Source organism: Panicum virgatum, chromosome 6K, assembly GCF_016808335.1.
Source record: "Panicum virgatum strain AP13 chromosome 6K, P.virgatum_v5, whole genome shotgun sequence".
Taxonomy (NCBI): Eukaryota; Viridiplantae; Streptophyta; class Magnoliopsida; order Poales; family Poaceae; genus Panicum; species Panicum virgatum.
Window position 1 is genome coordinate 37,191,941 of NC_053141.1, and position 20,769 is coordinate 37,212,709.

The 20,769-nt window shown below is 52.8% G+C and overlaps 4 protein-coding genes across 4 annotated transcripts; 1 reads left to right on the plus strand and 3 right to left on the minus strand.

The window, feature by feature from the left end:
• LOC120712461 (zinc-finger homeodomain protein 9-like) lies at positions 1 to 1,815 on the minus strand. The gene has a single exon (XM_039998247.1). The coding sequence runs from the start codon at positions 1,444 to 1,446 to the stop codon at positions 394 to 396; it is 1,053 nt and encodes a 350-aa protein (XP_039854181.1). The 5' UTR covers positions 1,447 to 1,815; the 3' UTR covers positions 1 to 393.
• Positions 1,816 to 8,928: 7,113 nt separating this feature from the next.
• On the minus strand, positions 8,929 to 13,453 carry LOC120712462 (GTP-binding protein BRASSINAZOLE INSENSITIVE PALE GREEN 2, chloroplastic-like). The gene is made up of 4 exons (XM_039998248.1): positions 13,153 to 13,453; positions 10,465 to 12,086; positions 9,705 to 9,872; positions 8,929 to 9,466 (listed from the first exon to the last, which is right to left on the minus strand). The coding sequence occupies exons 2-4, from the start codon at positions 11,932 to 11,934 to the stop codon at positions 9,092 to 9,094; spliced, it is 2,013 nt and encodes a 670-aa protein (XP_039854182.1). The 5' UTR covers positions 11,935 to 12,086; positions 13,153 to 13,453; the 3' UTR covers positions 8,929 to 9,091.
• A 1,239-nt stretch (positions 13,454 to 14,692) lies between these two features.
• LOC120712463 (probable arabinosyltransferase ARAD1) lies at positions 14,693 to 16,720 on the plus strand. The gene is made up of 2 exons (XM_039998249.1): positions 14,693 to 15,940; positions 16,029 to 16,720. The coding sequence occupies exons 1-2, from the start codon at positions 14,936 to 14,938 to the stop codon at positions 16,536 to 16,538; spliced, it is 1,515 nt and encodes a 504-aa protein (XP_039854183.1). The 5' UTR covers positions 14,693 to 14,935; the 3' UTR covers positions 16,539 to 16,720.
• A 671-nt stretch (positions 16,721 to 17,391) lies between these two features.
• Positions 17,392 to 19,913, minus strand: LOC120712464. The gene is made up of 2 exons (XM_039998250.1): positions 18,738 to 19,913; positions 17,392 to 18,371 (listed from the first exon to the last, which is right to left on the minus strand). The coding sequence occupies exons 1-2, from the start codon at positions 19,798 to 19,800 to the stop codon at positions 18,307 to 18,309; spliced, it is 1,128 nt and encodes a 375-aa protein (XP_039854184.1). The 5' UTR covers positions 19,801 to 19,913; the 3' UTR covers positions 17,392 to 18,306.
• Between the last annotated feature and the right edge of the window lie 856 nt (positions 19,914 to 20,769).

Genomic DNA, 20,769 nt, shown 5'->3' on the forward strand with positions numbered 1-20,769 from the left:
TGGCACAGAGCATTTGGAACTTATCAAAACAATTTGATTGGAACAAGCATTGGAGAACAGCTGGAGGTCTAGATGAAGACAATTTGCTCAAGAACCCGCGACCATCATCCACAGCTCAAGAACAAGAACAATTTGCTACGGCTATTAGTACCAGTCTACCACCTGCTAGTGCTGTACTAGTGCTCATCAGCGCAAATCCTGAATCAACATTACATCGTCAGATCCCGGAAGCCCACGTTTTGGTTTGGTAGATCTTTCTTGGGCTCCACCATTAACAAAGACCAGCGAGCTCCACTAGCGCCAAGCACTCCGCCATTAGGGTTGGTTGGTTGGTTAATTAGACACGAGGCTTCGAAGAGAGCCACGGCTGATTAGCGCGACAAGTCTTGATGACTAGGCGGACAGCGGGGAGTCGGCGCCGCTCGCCACCGATGGCCCCGGATGGACGACGCGGCGGAAGTAGTCGGCGGCGCCGTTGATGTTGAAGTCGGCGTGGACAGGCGCGGGCGGCGGCGGGGGAGGAGGCGGCGCCGGGGCAGCGGGTGGCGCGGCGGCGGTGGCGTGGGGCGGTGGGACGGCGGCGGCGGAGGAGGACGAGGCGCTGCGGCGCGCGCTGTGGCCGGCGACGAAGTTGTGCTTGTTGTTGTGCATCCAGACCTTGAAGACGCCCTTGGTGACGCCGATCTCGCGGCAGCTCTCGTCGACCACCGCCTCGTCGCGCTTCTGCAGCCGCCACCCCAGCCGCTCCGACAGCGCCTGCATCCGCTGCTTCTGCTCCGGGCTGAACTTGGTGCGGAACCGCTTCGGCGCCGCCGCGGCGACGGGCGGCGCCGCCGGGCCCGGGGGCGGGGGCGCGGGGGTCGAGGCGCCCGGCGCACCAGCGCCCAGCGCGAGGCGCATGTGCGGCGCCGGCGGGAGGTAGCCCGGCGGCGGCCCCACCGCCGGCGCCGGCAGCGGCGACAGCGGGCGGTCCTCGTCGAAATCCGACCCCTCCTCGTCCGACGACTCGGTCTCGTCGTCGAAGGCAGCCGGCAGGCGGTCCTCGGGCGCCTCCTCGCCCCGCAGCGCGCGGGCGTCACGCGCGGCGGACGGTTGCGGCGGCGGCGGCGGGGGCAGCGCGAGGAGGGGCGGCGAGGGCGGCGCCTCGGGGACCCGGCGGTGGAAGTTGCGGTGGCAGCCGCACGCGGCGCACCGCAGCGAGCCCGGGTCGGCGGGGTCGGCCTCCGGCGCCGGCATGAACTCGCCGCACCCGTCGAGGGCGTGCCCGCCCAGCCTCGCCGCGTGGTTCTTGAGGCACTCCCGGTACACCCCCGCCTCGCCGGCGCCCCACGCCGCCGCCGCCGCCGCCGCGGGCCTCATCTTCTTGCCCGCCGCCACCGCGGCCCCAGCGCCGCCGCCGTTCAGGAACAGCGCCGGCATGTACTTGACGTCCACCACCGCCTCCATCCCCTCTCTGCCTCCCTGCTGCCTCGGGCCCACTCCGCCGCCGCTCTCGCAGCACACCACGCCCCCACAAGGAGCCCACCAAGATCACCGGTCGCGCCTGCCCCGGCCGGCCTGCTTGCCCCCCGGGAGGAAGGACACGGACACGGACGAGGTGGGGTGGAGGTGGGGAAAGAAAGGTACAGGTAGGGAGGTGAAGAGAGGCGAGGGGATAAGAATGAACAGAGCCGGCGAGCTGAGCTGAGCTGAGAGCGAGAGTGAGGGCCAGAGACTGAGAAGGGATGTGAGTGAAATAAATACACGAGTAATTAATTAGCATGTGCACGACTGAGAAGAGAAGAAAAGCGGCAAAAAAAACTTTTTTGAAAAGAAAAAAAAGAAAGGAAAGGAAAAGAAGGCGAGGAGGCCGTTTCATCACTGTCACCCACTCGATCAGCGGGGTGGTGATGCAGGAGCGGAGGGGGAAGCCGGGAGGGTACAAGTGTACAGTGGCGCAGGCCACGTTTCGAGCTGCGAGGCCGCCGCTCATGGCGTGGTGGCAGCAGGGCTAGGGGGGGGGCTCCCTCTGGCCTCAGGGCTACCTATCGGGCGCGTAGGTCTGGTGGGAATCACGATGGCACATGAGACGAGCCAGGTGAGTGGGAGCACGCGGAGGCGACGCGAGTGGGGCGGGGGGTCTGGTTGTGACGGCGGCAAGGCAGGGCCGCAGGATGCTGATCGCACGTCGATGGTGCGTGCGTTGGACCCTGGACGAGGACGACGGACGGGATATGATTGATTGACTGGCACAGGTGCCATCGGACCGTTGGATCGTACAGTACTTTGCATGTGTGAGCATTCTTTCTCCCGTTTCGAAATTAATTAACTACAGCCTGTATTTTGCCGGGCTTGCGGAATAATATAATCTCTCTCAATAAATAAGTAAAAGACCATGTTTTTTTTATAGAAAATCCTTTCAAAAATAGAAAAACAGAAAAGGAAAATTGAAAAGAAAAAGATGAAGGAATGAATAAAAAGGAATAAAGATGGACCATGGATGGAGCACCATTATTATATCTTTGATTCTGGGAATTAAACCGCGGCATGGGCGTTTTTGTTGCTGATGCTCCATCCATAACTGGATAGATAACTGGACATTGATTCAGCGCGCGGTTCTCAGAAAGCGTGCTTGGAGCAAGAATTCAGGACATTCAGATGAAGAAATCCAGTTACATTTCACAAAGGCAATTTGCTGCTGCAACTTCTGGCAAATTTACAGCCAAGGAGAACGATCGATAAACCAATGACACGGTTTCATCTGCACATGGAGCCTCAACGGCGATGATCAATCTTGTAAGGACTCAACGGCTCCGTAGGAGCCGTTCTTGAAGTAGGCCGCCGCCGTCCCCGGCTCCCCGATGCGCACGGACCGCACCTCGCCGCGCCGCGCATCCTGTGCGCGTACACGCGCTTCGCGCCACGACGCCTCCCCGAGCATGAACACCTGCAGCGCGTTGAACCCGCGGGTCAGGTCGCCGGCTCGCCGCGGCACGGGAGGTGCAGGATCCCGGACCGCCCCGCCGCCGGGGTGAACCCGAAGCTGTGCGCCTTCATTCCAGCTGCAGTAGCCGTGCGTCCCGAGGTACGAGACGGGTACCGGCGGGATGCCCAGCGTCTCGCCGGTGGCCGGGTTCGCCGGCGAGATTTCCCCTCCGGGCTTCTTGTTGTCGCAGAGGCAGAGCAGCCCGTTGCACATCCGGACCACCAGTCCACCACCGTGCCGGGGCCGGCGGTGATCCGCCGCACCTCTCTGCCCCACCCGTGCGCGAGGTCGTCGACGACGGTCGCCGAAGCCGACGTGGGCCCTTGCCGTTGGCATGGCCGAGATATTTTAGCCGGAGTAAACTTGAGGGGAAACGGAACGGACTCGCCAAGATCAAGAATTCTGGGTTGCCACTTGCCATTGCCCAGGAACGAATTGTGGTCCATCAAGGTCAAAAATTCCAAATTTGTTTTTGGGGGGGGGGGGGGGCTAGGCTAAAAATTCCAATTTTAAAAAACGTGCACCAATATATTGTCCACAACATACGCGTCCCACAAGTACTAAACACTTGGGAAATCTTGCTCCGCCTCCGCAATGGCGGGCGAGGGTTTCGACGTACCCACCGACGCCTTCGTGGAAATCTTGCTCCGCCTCCCGACGAGCGCCCGGCGGCGGTTCCGCCTCGTCTGCAAGCGGTGGCGCGACGTCATCGACGAGCGCACGCCGGAGCGGCAGATCCGGACCAAGACCCTCGTCTTCGACTTCGACAACGAGGACGGGTGCCGCGAGCACGAGGGCGCCTTCCCGAGCTCCTACGGAGTCGTTCGCATGGTCGGCACCTGCAACGGCCTGACCTGCCTGCACGACGCCGGCCGCTCCGCCCTCACGGTGTCCAACCCGGTCACCGGCGAGGCGCTGGCGCTCCCGCCGCTCCACGGGGCGTGGGAGCTCTCGGGGCACTACGCCTTCGGGTGCCACCCACGACGGGGCGGTACAAGGTCGCGCACGTCCCGGGATGCCTGGTGTGAGAACCGTCCAATTTGATATTATTTTAAAGAAAAAATTCGATTCATGCCACTACAACTCCGTGAAATTGGGTGTCATGTTGAAAATCATGCCACTCAATGGCATGGATTTCAACATGAGATCCAATTTCAAGAAATTGGAGTGGCATGGATCCAACTGACCCTATTTTAAATGAATCGTCGGTCATTATTATTCAGATGAGAGTTAATACGTGTTTGCCGGAGAGCGTATCACGTATTATCCCACATCTAGAAACACGAATAACCGACACGTCATTTATCCAAAATAATATCAAATCCGGTAGTCCCGGTATGTGCTCCAATATACGTCCAGAATCAGCATATGCACATATCGTTTACAATCGAATACATCGCCAATAATCCACAAGGAGCAGTTTTACATTACCAGAGTTCAAAACTTAAAATTACAAATTCAATATAGGAGGGTTCGACTAACTTCCATTACAAGCTTTGGGCTCACGAATGTCATATTAAACAGAAACATAAAGTTTATTGCATTTACATACTCTCACGAAGTTCAGCTACGATAAAACATACTTAAGATGATGATGCCTTGCTCAAGGACATCACCACAGCCACAACGACCTACTCCTCCCCCGCATTAGGATCAGCGGGGTAGAAGTGGCCGAACACCACTTCCGGTTCACCTGCAATTAGGTTTAGAAAGCAACCTGAGTACAAAAGGTACTCGCAAGACTTACGCGATTAAATAACCAAGGATCATGCATTGGCTCAAGTAAAAGCTTTAAGGTTAAGTAATTATTGCATAAGCATTAGCTCTCTTCACTATCACCTATCAGAATTGATTATTGTTGCCCAAACCCCTAAATAATTTTAGTTGATTAAAAGAATAACATAATAATCAATAGATCATTGACAAGACATGAAACCAACACCAACAAAACCGGAACTCTCTAAGAGGAATTCGGCGAACCAAGAGCTTGCTCATATCCGAGAGTGCGACAATTCGAATTGATTATAACCTTGCAATGGTGTACTACTTTACCCACACGACGCGAGGACCATGCGACTCACCCAACCGATCACGCCGGGCAAGGGGGTACTCACGTCAACCGTTCCCAACAAGGCTCGATCATTGAACCTCACACCTAGCTTATGAGTAGAGACTTAGTTCCACCAGAGACATCTCTAAACTTTCCTACACATAGGTCCACCTGGGGACACACTAAGCCTCTCTGCATAGCCCGTAGCCACGTATCTAGGACTGCACATCAATGATCAAGTCAAAGAAGATAATTGGCTCATCCGCACCATTATATTGGATATGTGGTAGCACGAAAAGGTGCTCAAGGCCGATGGCATCCACTCGGTCCTTAATCGATCCAAGCGGACTATGCCCATGTGACTTCATTCTCTAGGCCCTACCATTCCGCTCGAATCTCGGTACTACCACTTCACTAGCCACCAAACCAAACCAGTGCGATCAAGGGAAACCGGTAAATGTGATACCCCAATTGTTCTTTCTAGTAAGCCAGTTGAGTATTCTAAGCAGAACTAAGCATCTAGTCAAATTAAGTTATTAACTGACTAACATGTGGCAAGGACATGGTTAAACAATTCAAGTAAGGATAGTGCATCAAAATAGGTAGAAAAAATGCAATACATACATACTATATATAACCTAACATTACCCAAGTGAGATAACTAAGCTAGTCAAATTAGATAGGTGCAAGGAATTATGTTTAGCTGCTTGCCTTGGTTAACTTCGGGTTCGACCACAAACGGGACTCCGGGTTCAGGCTCAATGGACTCGGTGGGTTCCACGGGTTCGACCTCCGACGGCTCGGTCAATATAATGCATGAATGCGATGCAAGAATTAAGGAATGAATTAAACAATAAGCATAAATCATGAAATAATTTGAGCACGCAGAGGACATCACAAAGAGCTCATGAAAATTGGATTTGCAGGAAAAGGATTTTCCTATAATTAATCATAAATATATTAATTTTCAGCCACTCTAAACAAGATAAATCAGAAAATACATGCAAACTTAACTAAACAAATCCAAGAAAATTGTCTTAGATACTAGGCATGAAAACAAAGCTAACAAAACTGGTTTTACTATTTTCTCACTTTCCAGAAAAAAGATCTATATTAAACCATTTTCAGACAATGTATAAGAAAACAAACTAAAACTTTGATAAACAGCAAGGAATCATGTGAACAAGTTGCACTACTGAAAACTACACCTCACAAGGAGTCTAACAAATTTAGTTTGAAATTTTTAGAGCAATACTCAAATAAATAAGCACTAAACTCACTTTTGCAAGATAAATCTACAGAAAAGTAACATGTAAAACAATATTTTTATTGAGTAGATCTAAGCTAGAGGAATCCAACAAAACAAGTTTCATAATTTTTGGAGTTATACACGAATTTCTACACATTTTGCACGATTGCTGCTCAAACACAAAACCCTAAAACGCTAGGTGCACCCCGCAGAGCCGGCCCTGAGACCGACAGGCGGGGCCCATGGGCCAGCGGCCCACCCAGGCTGGGTCAAGGCAACGCTGGCCTTGACCGCGGCGTGGGCGCGGCCACTACGTCGCGTGTCGCGCGGTGCGCGCGCGCACGCGCGGCCACGACGACTACGAACGGCGGCGGCGCGAGGCGGCACGGCGAGGCGGGGCCGGAGTAGGCCGGGGAAGGCGCGCACGGCGATGCGGAGGCGGCGGCGAGCCTCACCGGCGGGTTGGATGGCTGGGAACGGCGACGAGGGGGCGGCGCGACGGCGCTAGGCGGCTGCGGGCGGAGGCGCTCGCCGGCGGCCTAGCAGGGAGGGGGGAGGTCGGGTTAGGGCCCTAATCGATCAAGGATGGGGAGGACTAGGTGGCGCGCGTGCTAGATCGGGGAGGACCTCACCGTCGGCGACGAATCGCGGCGGCGACGGAGCTCGGGGGCGGCGGCGGCAATGGCGGCCGGGCGGCGCGGGCTCGATTCCGGCCGGGAGAACGCGGGAGCGAGCTCGAGGAGGCTGGAGGAGGTGAAGGGCGAGGTGAGGGGGGCCGTGGGCGCACGGAATCGAGGAACGACGGCTGGAGTTGGTCGGCGCGGCGATGGGGGCGAGCTCTGCTCGAGCTCCAGGAGGAGGAAAATGGGGAGGAGAAGGAGAACACGGCAACGGGGAAGGATAAGGCCGGCGACAGCAGCGCGGATAGGGACGCGTTCGCGGAACGAGGATCACCGGCACGTGGCGCGAGAATGGCCGGCGGCGGCGACGCGTGCGGTGCGGCGCCGAGCAGAACAGAGAGAGGGAGGGAAGGGGAGGCTGACGAGCGGGCCCGGCGAGGGATTTTTATTTATTTATTTATTTCCTTGGGCTGTGACAACGGGCGGCGGCACGACGCGGTGCAGGTGCTCACCGTGGGCGAGTCAAGGGCGGCGCGAGCTGCCACTCCTCCTCCTGCGGCGTCGCCGCCGTCGACGGGTCCGTGTACTGGTTCGCCTCGCGCGCCGACTGGGTGATGGCGCTGGACCTCAGGGACGAGCGCGTCACGACCTTCTTGGGGCCGCCGGCCGTGCGGCGCGTCGCCGCGGGGAGGGAAGCGGAAGCCTCGAGGAAGCGGACGAGCGTCCACGCGAGGCTGGGCGTTGCGTTCCCGCGCCGCGAGCCGCGAGCCGGCGGGGGTACGCGTCGAGGTGTGGGTCCGGGACGGCGGCGGGCGGTGGAGCCGGAGGTACATCCTCTTCGAGACCGGCCGGATCCTCATCGGGCCGCACCTGACGCACGGCGAGTACGTCCTGAGCACGTCGCGGGACAGGAGACGGCTGTACCGGCGCAAGGTGGGCGGCTGCACGGACGCCGACGACGGGGGGGCCACGCCAACGCGGCCGTCGGAGGGGGCAGAGCTCCTCACGAGTAGGCTACCTGGCGACGGGCTCGTGACTTTTGCCTACGCCGAGACTCGGGAGCCATTGCCGAGTACTCGCGGTCGCGGATGAGAGAACTGGCTGCAATTCCCTCCAGGGAGGAGGACAGGCACACAGCACACTCCAGCGGTGCCGGCGTATCCGATTGGGATTTTTCTAGAGAACTTCTGGTTTTTAAATCTGATTCCAAAAAATTCGATCTGTCATATTTGAATGGGAATTGCTGCTGTAGAATGAAATTCATTCCTCAATCGGTTTTACATGTGATGGGCGCCAAGCACCGAAACCTTCGTATTGAAGGATAGCAAAAATGGCTATCTCCTAGACAGAGTTCGGAGCACCATCTGCAGTCGGTACCTATGCGTTGCTAAAATATGCGGTCATATTACAAACTTGAGTTCAGCCTCTCAATATTCAGCTTGATAGTTGATACTATTAGTTCCCAAGCTCAGCACCTATAATCTCTGTCTCAATCTCTATCGCTACTATTTCTAAATCCTAATAAGGACCGGACGATCAATGCCTCCCACGATTACGACATGGCTTATACACAGTGAAAAGAGCATAAAGTTAGTGGTCTCATGTAGGTTTATTATATAGTACCCCTGCTTTCATCCATCTTCCGTGCTAACAAAAAAAAGGCTAACTGAAACAGAGAAAATTGGAATTAAAGTAATATAGCAATGCATTAACTGACAAAACCATTGGAGCTAAATATGTGAATTAGACTGCCAAATTTGATACAGGTTCCAACTTACCTCTACACTCCATGTTTTGAATACTGCTCATTGAAAAAATCTCTATCACAAGCTGAAAACAGATGCTCAAACATGGGTGCCTGCTGCTGCAACCAATAAACAGTCCTTCATTTCGCAGCGAAAATAAGTAGATAATGAATAGGCCACGTCTGCAAGTCTAAATAGTCTCATTTTTTGTGCATAACTGAAATAGGCCATCTAGGATATCGCAATCTTCCTCAAGTTGCAAGAATTGAATCTCTAGGATGCATGCGGTATTGACAAACTGATGCAAAGAACACATGGAAATTAGATTAAAAAATGAGATATATGTGAGGAAAGAAAAACATCACAGGATGCAGCCCATGTTAACAGATACCAAGAACTGGTATAACCAAAAAGCCATGTTGACAGAAGAAACAGAATCCTGACTTTATCTCTACAGAATCATCACTCCACCATTTCTTCCAAAAGAAGCTTTTCTTCTTCTTCTTCTTCTTCTTTTTTTCTTTGCTCAGCCTTTCTCCTCTCGTTATTCTTTCTTGTTTCCTCACCTATAGCATTAGCAATAGCAATGGGTAACCAAAATCCAGGCCTTTCGAGAAATTGGGCTCGGTGCAGAATCATCGCATCACGTTCTGTCACACCAATGCCCTCAAATGTCCACAAGGAAACAGTGGCTGTGCCTTTGAGGCCCAAGGAGTACCATCCAAGGCCAGAAACAGCGATGTCCATACTGTTGACATCCCAGCTCTCCCCAGACACCTCAATGCGTCTTTCTGTCCAGTGACCCAATTCATTGACTCGCTCTGGGCCAATTGGCGGCTACAGCAACAGCATATGAATCAGTATGATACAAAGTGCGTATAATGATGGAAAACTTCATTTGCATATGAATTGGACAAAGCTCACGATAGAATGTTTGTTTATTCAATCAACATTAAAGCATGTACTGTTTTTCAATTAAGTAACCTTACTACCGAGTAGCCTAGAAGTGGCCTTCTGTTAAAGATAACTAATTGTGTCATTATGATTGATCCCCAGCACTCTAGAACAGATTTACCTGAAGTCTGATGCCAAAATGTTGGTCTCGCAAGTCACCAGCATTTTCAGTCTTTCCAAGATGGAGGGGAATATTGGAAGATGCCCAGACAGTTACATAGATAGTTTGGGCTGATGATTTTAGCACATCCAGACGTGTTAAGCCTCCAATATGGACGGATTGTCCTACCTGCAACAGTACAAAGACATAAAGAAAAGAGAAGATTATAAATATTCCGCCATTAGAATGAGTTTTAAGGCTGATATTGTCTGTCAGGTTTTGAAAGCTCCAAGGGCAAAGAATTGCACAAGGATATTCAGAGTAAAAGGTAAGGATAGATGAATTATTTAAGTGTTGAACTGTTTCATTTCTTATCTGGGAAACTAACAAAAACTAACATGAATAGCCATCATCTTACAAAATTTTATTTCAAGGAAAGGAAATGCTAGGAGGGAGTGGGAATTCAGGTTTTTCTTTTGGTAACAGAATCATGGACTTTGACGTACTCATCATATTATTTGACGTTTGAGATATGCCTCTAGTATAGGAACATGGGCATGTGGCTTATTTCAAAGATAATGATCGCGTCCATATAACAGATTGCACAAAACAGTCCTTTCCAATTATGTACAGTTATGGAACCTTGTAGATATAAAAAACAGTCCTTTCCAATTATGTACAGTTATGGAACCTTGTAGATATAAAGTCCATTTTTAAATTATTGTGCAGATCAACTACCTTGATGAAAAAAATGATAGAAGTAGTAATAGAAGTCACTTACTTTCACCCTGAAGGATCGTGGCCGCAATTCTTTCCTTATTTCAACCATCTTTCGTTCCTCATTATTTAATCTCATTGCCATTACGTACGGATGCAACAAGCCAGGAGTGTCATACATCTTTGCTTTTGCAGGTAAAACACCTGTTACCCTCAGTATGCCTAATGTTGTTCCCGGAACAGCAGCTTCAGTCAATCTTGTGATTTTAACACCTTGTTTCTTTGCAATTGCATTGATCAGTGTAGATTTCCCAGCATTCTGTGCACCAATCACCCAAACATTGCTACGAGGTCCTGCTGAATCCTTTATGTATGAAATAAGGTTTCTAACAGCCAAATCTCTGTGGACGCTGATCAAGAAAACAGCATCTAGGTTTGGTGCTCCAAAAGCCTTAGCACGGCCACGAACCCACCTATCAAACCGCACTCCCATTTGCTGCCATGGAAGTAAATCTACCTTTGTACCAACAAGAACAAGCCTAGGTGTTTCACTCACCTTAGAATTCCTCCTTCCTTCAAGTGCCTTAAACAGTGACTTGGCAGCTCGCTTGGGAAATGACCCATCAAAGTCTGCACAATCCACAACCATGACGATAACTGGGGTGCTAGCTGACCGCTTCATCAGCCGAGACGAAATGAACCTATCAAAATCGAAGTCCGGGATCAAGTTCTCAGCCTTGTCATTCTTCACAAGCCCGTAATTCCTCAGGGAGTGGCACCGCGCACAGACCACAGCCAAGTCCTCCTCAGTCTCAGCCCTCTTAGCCTCCCTCGCCCGGCGCTTCCTTTCGGACTTGGACAGCTTCTCTTTCTTCAGCCTCTGGATTGTCTCCTCGGTGATGTTCCCATAACCGACACCTGGTGGGGTGAAACCATCCAGTTCTTTCCTCCATTTCTCATCCTCATCTTCTTCCATCTCCTCCCAATCGGAGTCCCAATCACTGGCAAAACCATCAATATCAGTGCCAGCCTTCACCGCTGACTCATCCGCTTCATCCTCCTCAATTTCTTCAAGGAACTCATCGATATCGCTGTCCAGGTCATCCAATTCATCATCTGATTCTGACGTCAATGCATCTTCCGCCACCTGCGCCTCCTCATCTTCAAGAAATGCATCCGTATCGGCAGTCAAAAGCCCTTCTGCACTTTCTCCCATTTTGTCCTGGGAGCTGCGGGAGGGGTTCTTGAAGAAGCCAGGGAGATTGGGATCCACATCCTGCATGAAGACCCCACAGCCAGGACATACAGGCCGGCCGACAGCGGCTTCCTCGCCTTCACTGCCCTCGCTGATGACCGGGGCCAGCGGCCTGCTGCGCCTGCTGGTGGATACAGCGAAGGCAGAAAGGCTGCGTCTCTGATTCACGAATGGTGGGGGGAGGAAGGGGAGGAAGCAGGGAGGTGGAGCTGAGGGGGAGAGGATGTGGAAGGGAAGGCGAGCCGCCGCCAGGGCGGGGATGGGGAGGGGTTTAGCCATACGGGAGAGGTGCAGTGGCGAAGAAGATAGAGTGTTTCGTCAGAGTTTACTCGCAAGCTTGGGACCTTTCTTTCTTCACTGTTTTTCCCTTTTTTTTCTCGTGTCCGGGAAAGTCTTCTAGGAGTAATTTTGATTCTTCAATCCTTCGGAACCTGAAAAAAGATCACAACTAGATAAGTGGAAGAATTCCTCCTAACAGCAACAATTAATATGGCATTAGTAAAATTAGCAGCTAAAAATAACCGTGTAGCACTCAGTTGACTATTAATAACACAATGGTACACACAAGTCTCAGTGGTCAAGCTAGAAATGAAGAAAACTTATAAGTTCTTATCAGTATATATCACTAAAAATGTAGAAAACATCTGGATTGCAGATTTAACTGTCACGGAAGTTGGCTGCCTACCTGCACAGTGTTTGCTCGACTGTGAATTCTGAATTGTTACTTCAGATTTTGCTATCTAAATAGGAAAAAGTCTAAAATACTCCCCTCAACTATAGCCAAAGTCCGAATAACCCTCTAAACTATAACTTGGTCCAATTTACCCCTAAACTATGTCATTTAGTTCATTCTACCCCATAATACAATTTGTTCTTTTTGTTTCTCCATACACAAGTTGAATTTTAACCTCAAATTTTGCAGGGTGGCAGTGAACATCAGGATGCATATTTTAGAATTTTTTTATATTTTTTTAACTTTATTTTTCATATAATTTTGAACTCCAATGTTTAATTTTTGCTAAATATTCTAACATATCATAATAATGATAAAAATTATGATATATTTTTCTCACATGTGTTATGATGTGTACTATCATTTTGTAAAATTTCAACTTAAAACTCCACCTATGCATGAAGAAATGAAAAAGACAAATTATATTATGGGGTAATTTGAATCAAAGAGCATAGTTTGGGGGTAAAATAAACTAAACAATAAACAATAGTTTAGAGGGTTATCCGGACTTTGGGTATAGTTGAGGGTAGTGATGTAGACTTTTTTCATCTAAATATAGTTGGAATAGTCCTAAAATAGTGGTCGATGAACTAAGTACGAAGCAACAAGAGGAAGCTCATCTATGCAGTACGGTATGAATACTCGTCAACAACCAAGCCTGCCAAGCATCTCCATCCAATCCTTAAATTTCAAGCTTGCAAAATCGAAATTAATGTAAAATCACGTTCGGCTTGAGGCCTTTAGGCCAGGAGGAGATCAGTTACCAGTGAACCCGTTCCTTCCCCGTTCCACTTCCAGTTCCAGCCGCAGCCGCAGCGTGGAAGGGGGAAACCCACCGGAGGTCGGCGACGGGCGCTAGAGGTCCGTCGAGGCGTCGCGGGCGGGCCACGCGGCGCGGACGGCCGGCGGCGTCGGGCGCAGGCGCTCGTGCGCGCTGCGTCGGGCGTCGGCGCTCGTCCTTCCTTGCCAGCTGTCCCTCGCCGGCGGGGCTCGTGCGTTCCAGCGCGCGGCGGCGGTGCCGGTGCGACGCGGGCGGGAGGCGGGTCGGGGGGCAACGGACGGGATGAGATAGATAGGGGCGGCGTCGGGCCGTCGGGGTTAACCTTGGGCCGGGCCCTTGGTTGTACGGGAAATAGCCTGGATACGTGTCGGCCAGCGTATTGAATTTGCTTTTTATTTTTCTATCTCCCCCCACTAATTTAAGCAGCTTGCGTTGATGCATGCCACGCACTTCGCGCCAAGCGGTTTATCACTGCGATTGCGTATTGCGATGATCTCTGCACAACGGGTCAACAGCGAGTGGCTCACGGGCACGCTTAGGGCGTGATTGGTTTGCTGCTGACTCCGGCCAGGCTCGTACCAGAGAGCCAGGCTCCCAGCGGCCAGGCCGAATGCATGCAACACTCAATTGATTGGTTGACTGCTTTTGTCTAGCCTAGATGCTCAGCGATCTTGTTTGGTTCACTGCATATTGGAGTTTGTACACACGCTAAAGCTTACTTTGGTGCACTATGGACATGCACATGCACCACCAGAGCCAGGCTCTGGGGAAACGCCCATTTTTACCGCATCCCGCGAGCCAGGCTCGAGGACCTCTTTTGCACGCGACGGGCCAGGCTAGCTATCCACAGCAGGCAACCAAACGGATCCAAGTCGCACCACGGGAGCCTGGATGGGGGGTGATACAACCAACCAATCAGGCCGCCGCCCAGCCCAAGCAAACATGGCGGATCAAACGATGACTTCTTCCATCTCCTGCCACGCTTGCTCGATCCAATCCTCCTGCTCTGCTTCCTTTTGCAACCGGCGCGCTGCTCCTAACTCCCAACCGTCGGCCACCCGCATCCTCTCCGGCCGTTCGGTGGCGTCGTACGTCCTCGCCGCCACCTCGTCACGCCATACGCGTCCTCCAGCTACTGAACTGGCTTAACTCATCGATGTGCTACACTTTTTTTTTTGAAAGATTCGATCAGCACGTAAGGATGCAAGTTGGTACTCAATGGTATCTTATGAATCAGCTAATTAATTATAATAGCATGGAATTTTAATTCATTTTTACTTTCAAATTGTTTACCCGAAATGTCATTCTAATTTTTTTATTAATTTTTTAATCGATCCAAGGACTCAATATATCTAACTTGTATCCTAGCTACACTCCCAAGAATTAATAACAAGTGAGGTGCCGGGAGCTTCGATCCCGCCAACTTTGACTATCGACAAATTTGTTGGAAATCCGGTCCGGTCGCGTGCAGGTGCAGGCGTGCAGCTGACATTGGCGCAAACAGGGAGCCATCCACCAAGGACGAAAACGATAGGTCTAACAAGCAGTCAAGCACATAGCCATCGTCCTAGGATCAGCATGCAGCACCGATCGCAGAGGCCGAAATGGTGAACCAGATCAAGACGCCCTTCGATCGTCGAGCCGCGCGCCGCCGGCTAATTCTTGGGCGATGGTTCCTGAGGATGCGGATCGATCGTCTTGTCTCCCGCGGCTGCTCTGACAAGGTCCCGGCGGTGAATTGAAATTGAGTTGCATCGCTCGCGTGGATGGTGGCGGAGAGGAAGATGCAGCCACCGCCGCCGCCCGAGCACCGGAGGGCCCTCCGGTTCGTGGCGTTCCTGGCCGTCTCCCTCCTGGCTTTCTCCTGCTGGGCTCTCGTCAGCTCCAGGATCAATGACGCCGTGCCCGATTCCGCCGCCTTGGTGGGCGACGTCGACAAGATGCCCGCGCTCGCCGGGGACGGGGAGGAAGGCGCCCGCCGCCCAGCGCCGGCGGCCTCGGCGGCCGTGCCGGCGAGCGGTGGCGCAGCGAGGTTGATGAGCGATCCGGTGATCCGGGAGCCGCCGGTGGTGCGAGAAGGAGGAGGGGAAGGGGAGCGGGGCGGTCGGTGCGACGCGGACACGGCGGCGCTCCGGGTGTACGTGTACGACCTGCCGGCGGAGTTCCATTTCGGCATGCTGGGGTGGGACGGCAAGGGGGAGGCGGCGTGGCCCGACCTCCGCGACGGCCGCGCCGCGCCGCACTACCCCGGCGGGCTCAACCTGCAGCACAGCGTGGCGTACTGGCTCGCGCTGGACATCCTCTCCTCCACCACCCTGCCGCCCGGCGGCGCGGCGGGCCGGCCCTGCATCGCCGTGAGGGTGACGAACGCGAGCCTCGCCGACGTCTTCTTCGTGCCCTTCTTCGCGTCGCTGAGCTACAACCGCCACTCGAAGCTCCTCCGCGGGGAGAGGGTGAGCCGGAACCGGGCCCTGCAGGCGGAGCTGGTCAAGTACCTGGCGCGGAGGGAGGAGTGGCGGAGGTGGGGCGGCAGGGACCACCTCATCGTCCCGCACCACCCCAACAGCATGATGGAGGCCAGGAAGAAGCTCAGCGCCGCCATGTTCGTGCTCTCGGACTTCGGGAGGTACTCGCCGGACGTCGCCAACCTCAAGAAGGACGTCATCGCGCCGTACAACCACGTCGTCCGCTCCCTCGCCGACGACGAGTCGCCGGCGTTCGACCAGCGCCCCGTCCTGGCCTACTTCCAGGGCGCCATCCACAGGAAAGCCGTAAGAAATTAAACATGTTGCTCTGTTCTCTGTTCGAATTGCTGGAACCGGAAGAAGCTAATCTTTACCCGGCCGGCCGGCGTGGCAGGGCGGGAAGGTTCGGCAGAAGCTGTACCAGCTGCTGAAGGGCGAGCCCGACGTGCACTTCAGCTACGGCAGCGTGCGGCAGAACGGCATCCGGCGCGCCACCGCGGGGATGTCGACGTCCAAGTTCTGCCTCAACATCGCCGGCGACACGCCGTCGTCGAACCGGCTGTTCGACGCCATCGTGAGCCACTGCGTGCCCGTCGTCATCAGCGACGACATCGAGCTGCCCTTCGAGGACGTGCTGGACTACTCGGAGTTCTGCGTGTTCGTGCGCGCCGCCGACGCCGCCAGGAAGGGGTTCCTCCTCCGGCTGCTCCGCGGCGTGCCCCGCGACGAGTGGACCAGGATGTGGAGGAGGCTCAAGGAGGTGGCGCGCCACTTCGAGTACCAGTATCCGTCGCGCCCGGGCGACGCCGTGCAGATGATCTGGGGCGCGGTGGCGCGGAAGATGCACTCCGTCAAGCTGCAGCTTCACAAGCGCGGGAGGTTTCAGAGGACGGCCTGGGAATAATCGTGAGGGTCTTCTAGAACGGGTATGGAGGGAGGGAGGTTCAGAGTTGGATTGCAGACTCAACCCAAGTAAATAAAAGTTTCAAGTTTCATCGGTCGACCAATAAACTTTGTGTGCCCATTTTGCAATTTATGGTCGCAATGGGCGACCATCTTGCTGATGGCTTTTGGCTGACTATCACAATTCACACTCCTTATAGAGTTCCTCTTTTGCATTAAATAGAGTTTACTTTTGTTTAGTTTGATTACCTTTATCTTTGAATTCGGATAAGCCGAAAAGGTAGTGATTGATAGCAATGACATGGTGTCTAGGTTTCAAGATACAAGTACCGTAGTGCAGTTTGGTACAATCAGGCCCACCGCGTTGAGCAGCTTATTGCTCAAGACTGTAACCTTTGAACATTTAGTAAAGCTTTTGTTTCTACAAAAAAAAAAGTTAGCATGGAAAGACAACCTACAACGCCATAAGCTTGTTGCTCCCTCTGTTCCAAAATACATGCACTTAAGTTTTGTTACAAGTCGAACTTGCTTAAGTTTGACCTTGTTCAACGAGAAGAATATCAAATTTATGACATAAAATATAATATGAAAATATATTTCATTATGAATCTAATGATAATTACTTGGTAGTACAAATGTTGATATGTTTCTGTGTGAATTTGATCAAATTTAAGTCGGTTTGACTTACAAAACTAGACGTGCGCCTATTTTGGAACATACTAGGGAGTAACGGTTAGTCCGGCAACCCAAGCTTACCTGCCTTCGCGTTTGTGTGTGGACCTCACACGCTTTCAGAAAAAGATGTTAATTCTGTTGTCTAAATGCTTGCCAACAACTATGGGATGGAATGGATGTATGTGGAACGGAAATAGATAATATTACATTATATGACAAAGAGCGCAGATACTCCTGGATACAATAGCCGCTTATAATGTTGCAATATCGGCAGTAGTACCTTCGTCAGGCAAACATGTTCCAGGATTACCCTCACAATAATATATAACTAGTGCATGTGTAACAGACCACACATCAACAGTATATGGTAGCACCTGTTCTCTTTTCAGTATTCATCAGTTCATACACCATATGACCGATATTCTGTACTGAGTTTATATGAACGAAAAATCAAACATTTTCAGTTCCAAGTGTGCCAGAAAAGGCAGAAAACTAGTAATGCTTAACTTAGTCCAATGAATCGCAACATTTTTTCCGTTCAAATAGTATGCTTCAAAAATACTCTGCAAAATACTTAAACTGAGTACATAGCTGCAAGGAAATAGCGAGTTATGCACTAGGGTAAGATGTCTGCAAAATACTATCAAGAGTGGGGATCACAAACTAGCACTGCACCACCTTACAATTTCCTTAGTTAAAGTGTCCAACAAAAAACAAGAGAACTCAAAGCATCAGATCAGCAACATCATAAAAACCAGCAGAATCAAGTTGATGGATTTGATAAGTTTGCCTACTATAGTAGTATTATCCTACTTTGGCTCGTTAGATTGCTGTGGTCTCCCTGAGGATGTTACAATTGTCTTATACTGAAAAATTGCAGCTTTTAATAAGCTTTTTCCTGAAAAAATATTAGTGAAAAGGCCCAAAAGAGACCAACCAATTTCCTATAAACTGCTTAACCGAAAAACTGAACTATTAGATGAGCATGGTACACAGTTCTTTTCTTACAGATTCTTACTTAAACTGCACAGCTTAGAACTAAACATTTCTAATTGAACATGGTAACCTTTTTTTCTTGAAATGTTAACAGTCTATCAATCATGTTTTAATTGATGGATAACTGCATCTTCAGGTGATAGCAATCTGCCCTTAGCAAGATCTGAAAAGACACAACGCAAAAGCTTTGAGCATTTACACATAGTTGATTAGTTGAAATACATAAATCACCGCACAAACATGAGATTGCTTATGCTGTATACAGTAGTGTTAAAGCTGTGCTATATACAATAGGATTAAAGATTACTTATGCTGTATACAGTAATGAGGTGCTATGAGGATCCTGCTTGCAATATTCTAATTTCACAAATTCATTGCTGCTAACTCCTGGGTCCATTAACCATATGCTGCTAAGTAAAACTATTACCTGCTGACTGTCAGACTTAAATTTTGAAGAGAACAAACAAAAACACAAACATATATAAGGTGTCCACTGTAGAAGTTAAAGATAATAACAAGGCCCAAGTACCTGGAGTGTAGAAACTAGTGTAGGGTGCGATTGCATAATAGGACCCTCTCTCGCCAACCTTGTTCACCTGCCCTGATTTAGTCATGACTGCGAAGACGCCAACATTTGTGCTAATGAAAATGGTATCCGTGTCCTCCCGGAAGCCAATCACATCGATTAAGGTCAATGGTTTGATAGTGGGCAGCAGCGTCATGAGCTTTATGACCCTGCCTTGCACCCACTCTGCAACGCCACGAGGACCAGCCTGCCATGACCACAGGTGGAGGTTGCCATCCTTTAGGCCGGCGAGTCCCAGCCCACCATCTTCTGCAGCCACAACAATGCCCCCCGTCTGTTTAAACACATCCGGCGCATCGATCACCTGTAGACCCTGCCCCACGAAGTCGTACTTGAGAATCCTTTCGCTTAGCTGAACGCTGAAGTAGAGCGCGTCTCTGGCAAGGAGGCAGGGCCTCTCCTCGATGTAGGCATGCAGCTCAATGGAGGACGATGTGGTCCATGCGGAAGTCTCGGACGAGTAAATACTCGCCCAAGTGAGATCCTCTACTTCGTCGTAGGTGCCGATGACGACGACGAGGAACGGGCCACCGTGGCAGTCGAGGTGGTCGCAGCCATCCGCGGCGCAGAGCACCGCTGCGGTTAGGTAGAAGTAAGGGTACCCCGGCACGGGCACGTGGCGCTGGTCGCCGGTGATGGGGTCCCAGACGACGAGGCCCGCGAGCGTACCCTGCTCGAACGTTTGGAGCAGCGCGCGCCCGTGGCGGCACTCGACGACCCACCAGTTGGGGCGGTCGAACGACGGCGCGGGGAAGGGGGAGGCGCCGGCGGCGGCGACGACGAATCGAGCGCAGGGACCGTCGTCGTAGATGTTGCGGAGGAAGCCGAGCAGGGGCGGCGCGGCGTGGAACGCGCGGTAGCGGCGGAGGAAGGCGGGGTCGGAGAGGAGCTCGCGCCAGGCCTTGCAGACGAGGGAGGCGCGCACGAGGCACGCCGGGTCGTCCGGCGGGAGGCGGAGGAGGATCTCTGTGGTGGCGTCGTCGATCAGATCCGGCGGCCGCGCCATGTCGTGGTTTGGGTGGGGATTGGGGAACACGGCGTCACGGCGAGACTCTTTTTTTTTTTTGGGTGGATCACGGCGAGACTCGAGAGAGGAGAGACCAGACTACCGGAGAGACCGAGAGAGCGAGGAGCCGAGGAAGGCCGGACCGGTCAACCTGTACCCGGTTCGGTGCGACCAGCCTGGCCCGGTTCATCCAACAAACCGTTCGACCAGCTTGGCCCGGTTCATCCAGCAATTGGAGATGACCTCTTGCACTGTGCGTGGACACCGTTACCAATTTGGCCACGGCACCGCCAGAGCGCGCCGCGCGTCACACGCTGCTGCTCGACCGCTGCCTCTCTCTCACGTGCAAGCGCCGCTCGCTTGCGCTGCTGCTGCCGCAGCGCCGAGCCCGCGCACAGCCACCTGCCCGCGTGCCTTGCGCCGTCAACTGCTATGGCCGCGCGGCCACGAGCCGAGCCGACGTGTGCCTCTCCGCCCCGCTAGCTGCCACGCATCGCCACCGGCCCGCCTCCACCTCACCGACGCACGCATGAGGTGCGCCTCGCGCCCCTGGACCTCCCCACGCTGGCCTCGCCGCCGACCGGCCTCGCCGCCGGCGAGAACGCCGCCGCTACCGCTGCCGCCATGGCCGCCGCTCGCACGTCCACGCCGAGCCGTCGACCGAGCTCGTCCTGCCCTCCACCAACCCCCAAATCCGCTTGACCTCGGCTCCCTGAAGCTCCTTGGCCTCTCCTCCGCCCTCCCCAGCCACCGGAGTGAGCTCAGCACCGCCGCCGGCCGCCGCCCGCCGTGGAGCCACCGCAACAGACCACCTCCTCGCGCTCCAAGGCCACCTACAGGTCCGCGCCGATCTCCTCTCGCTCCTCCACCCCTCCCTCGCCGCCAGCAAGCCCTCCCATGGCCGGAATCGCCGTTCCCCTTTTCTCCCCTGCTCTGTTTTCGCGACCAGGGACCCCAGACAGTAATAGA